Source organism: Coturnix japonica, unplaced genomic scaffold (genome assembly GCF_001577835.2).
Source record: "Coturnix japonica isolate 7356 unplaced genomic scaffold, Coturnix japonica 2.1 chrUnrandom491, whole genome shotgun sequence".
Classification (NCBI taxonomy): Eukaryota; Metazoa; Chordata; class Aves; order Galliformes; family Phasianidae; genus Coturnix; species Coturnix japonica.
The window spans coordinates 12,258-14,235 of NW_015439885.1; the positions used below are offsets into that span (position 1 = coordinate 12,258).

At 54.4% G+C, this 1,978-nt stretch overlaps 1 protein-coding gene across 1 annotated transcript in view; it reads left to right on the forward strand.

Annotated features, from left to right (window-relative positions):
- LOC116652628 (microtubule-associated protein 4-like) overlaps nucleotides 1-355 on the forward strand; it is a 5,621-nt gene extending 5,266 nt beyond the window's left edge. The window contains exon 3 of the mRNA XM_032441692.1: nucleotides 180-355. Within this exon, the coding sequence (XP_032297583.1) occupies nucleotides 180-257 (78 nt within the window). The 3' untranslated portion in view covers nucleotides 258-355. The remainder of the gene's footprint in view (nucleotides 1-179) is intronic.
- Nucleotides 356-1,978: the final 1,623 nt, after the last annotated feature.

Below are 1,978 nucleotides of genomic sequence, written 5' to 3' on the forward strand. Positions count from 1 at the left end.
GGGGTGACAGTGACACTATGGGGGTGACAGTGCCACCATGGGGTGACAGTGACACCATGGGGTGACAGTGACACCATGGGGGGTGACACCGCCACTATGGGGTGACAGTGTCACTATGGGGTGACAGTGTCACTATGGGGTGACACCAGCCCTGTGGGGTGACGCCGTGTTGTCCCCAGGCCGGTGTCTTCGTGTCCCTGCTGCTCCTCACCACCGCGGCCGCCGTGGTGCTGTACCCACACCTGCAGCTGAGCTGATGGCACCATCGTGTCACCATCGTGTCGCCATCGAGTCACCGTCGTGTCACCATCGTGTCACCATCGTGACGCCATCCAGTCACCATCGGGTCACCATCGAGCAACCTCCATGTCAGCATCGAGTCACCATCGTGTCACCATCGTGACACCATCACGTCACCATCGGGTCACCATCAAGTCACCATCATGACACCATCGAGTCACCATTGTGTCACCATTGTGTCACCATTGTGTCACCATTGTGTCACCATCGTGTCGCCATCCTGTCACCATCGAGTCACCATCATGTCACCATCGTGATGCCATCCTGTCACCATTGTGTCACCATTGTGTCATCATCGTGTCACCATCATGTCACCATCGTGTCACCATCGTGTCTCCTCCATGTCCCCCTGCAGACAATATACAATACACCATCACTTTCTGCACTGGTGTCAGTCCCAACCCTGTCCCCATGGGTTCCATGTGGGGCTGTCACCCATCGGTGTCCCCATGTCCCTGTCCCCATGGTAGTTCCCATGTCCCCATAGTGTCCCCATAGTGTCCCCATGGCGTCCCCATGTCCCCATAGTGTCCCCATAGTGTCCCCATGTCCCTTTACCCATGGTAGTTCCCATGTCCCCATAGTGTCCCCATGTCCCTTTACCCATGGTAGTTCCCATGTCCCCATAGGGTCCCCATGTCCCTGTCCCCATGGTAGTTCCCATGTCCCCATGGCGTCCCCATGTCCCCATGGCGTCCCCATGTCCCTGTCCCCATGAGTGCCACCCATGTCCCTACAGGTGTCCCAATGTCCCCACTGATGCCACCCAAGTCCCCATTGATGCCACCCATGTCCCCACATCCCTATGGGTGTCCCAGTGTCTCCATGTGTGTCCCAATGTCCCTCTGAATGTCACCCATGTCCCCATGGGTGTCCCCATTTCTCTGTACCCCATAAGTGCTGCTCACACCCCATAGATCCCCATATCACACCCCATAGATCCCATATCACCACTCACACCCCATAGATCCCCATATCCCCACTAACGCCCCATAGATCCCCATATCACACCCCATATCCCCATATCACACCCCATAGATCCCATATCACACCCCATATCCCCATATCACACCCCATAGATCCCATATCACACCCCATAGATCCCATATCCCCATATCACACCCCATAGATCCCATATCACACCCCATATCCCCATATCACACCCCATATCCCCATATCACACCCCATAGATCCCATATCACACCCCATAGATCCCATATCACACCCCATATCCCCATATCACACCCCATATCCCCATATCACACCCCATATCCCCATATCACACCCCATAGACCCCATATCACACCCCATAGATCCCATATCCCCATATCACACCCCCATATCCCCATATCACACCCCATATCTCCATATCACACCCCATAGATCCCCATATCACACCCCATAGACCCCATATCACACCCCATATCTCCATATCACACCCCGTAGATCCCCATATCACACCCCATAGATCCCATATCACACCCCATATCTCCATATCACACCCATATCTCCATATCACACCCCACAGATCCCCATATCACACCCCATAGACCCCATATCACACCCCATAGGACCCATATCCCCATATCACACCCCATAGACCCCATATCACACCCCATAGATCCCATATCCCCATATCACACCCCATAGGTCCCATATCCCCATATCACACCCCATA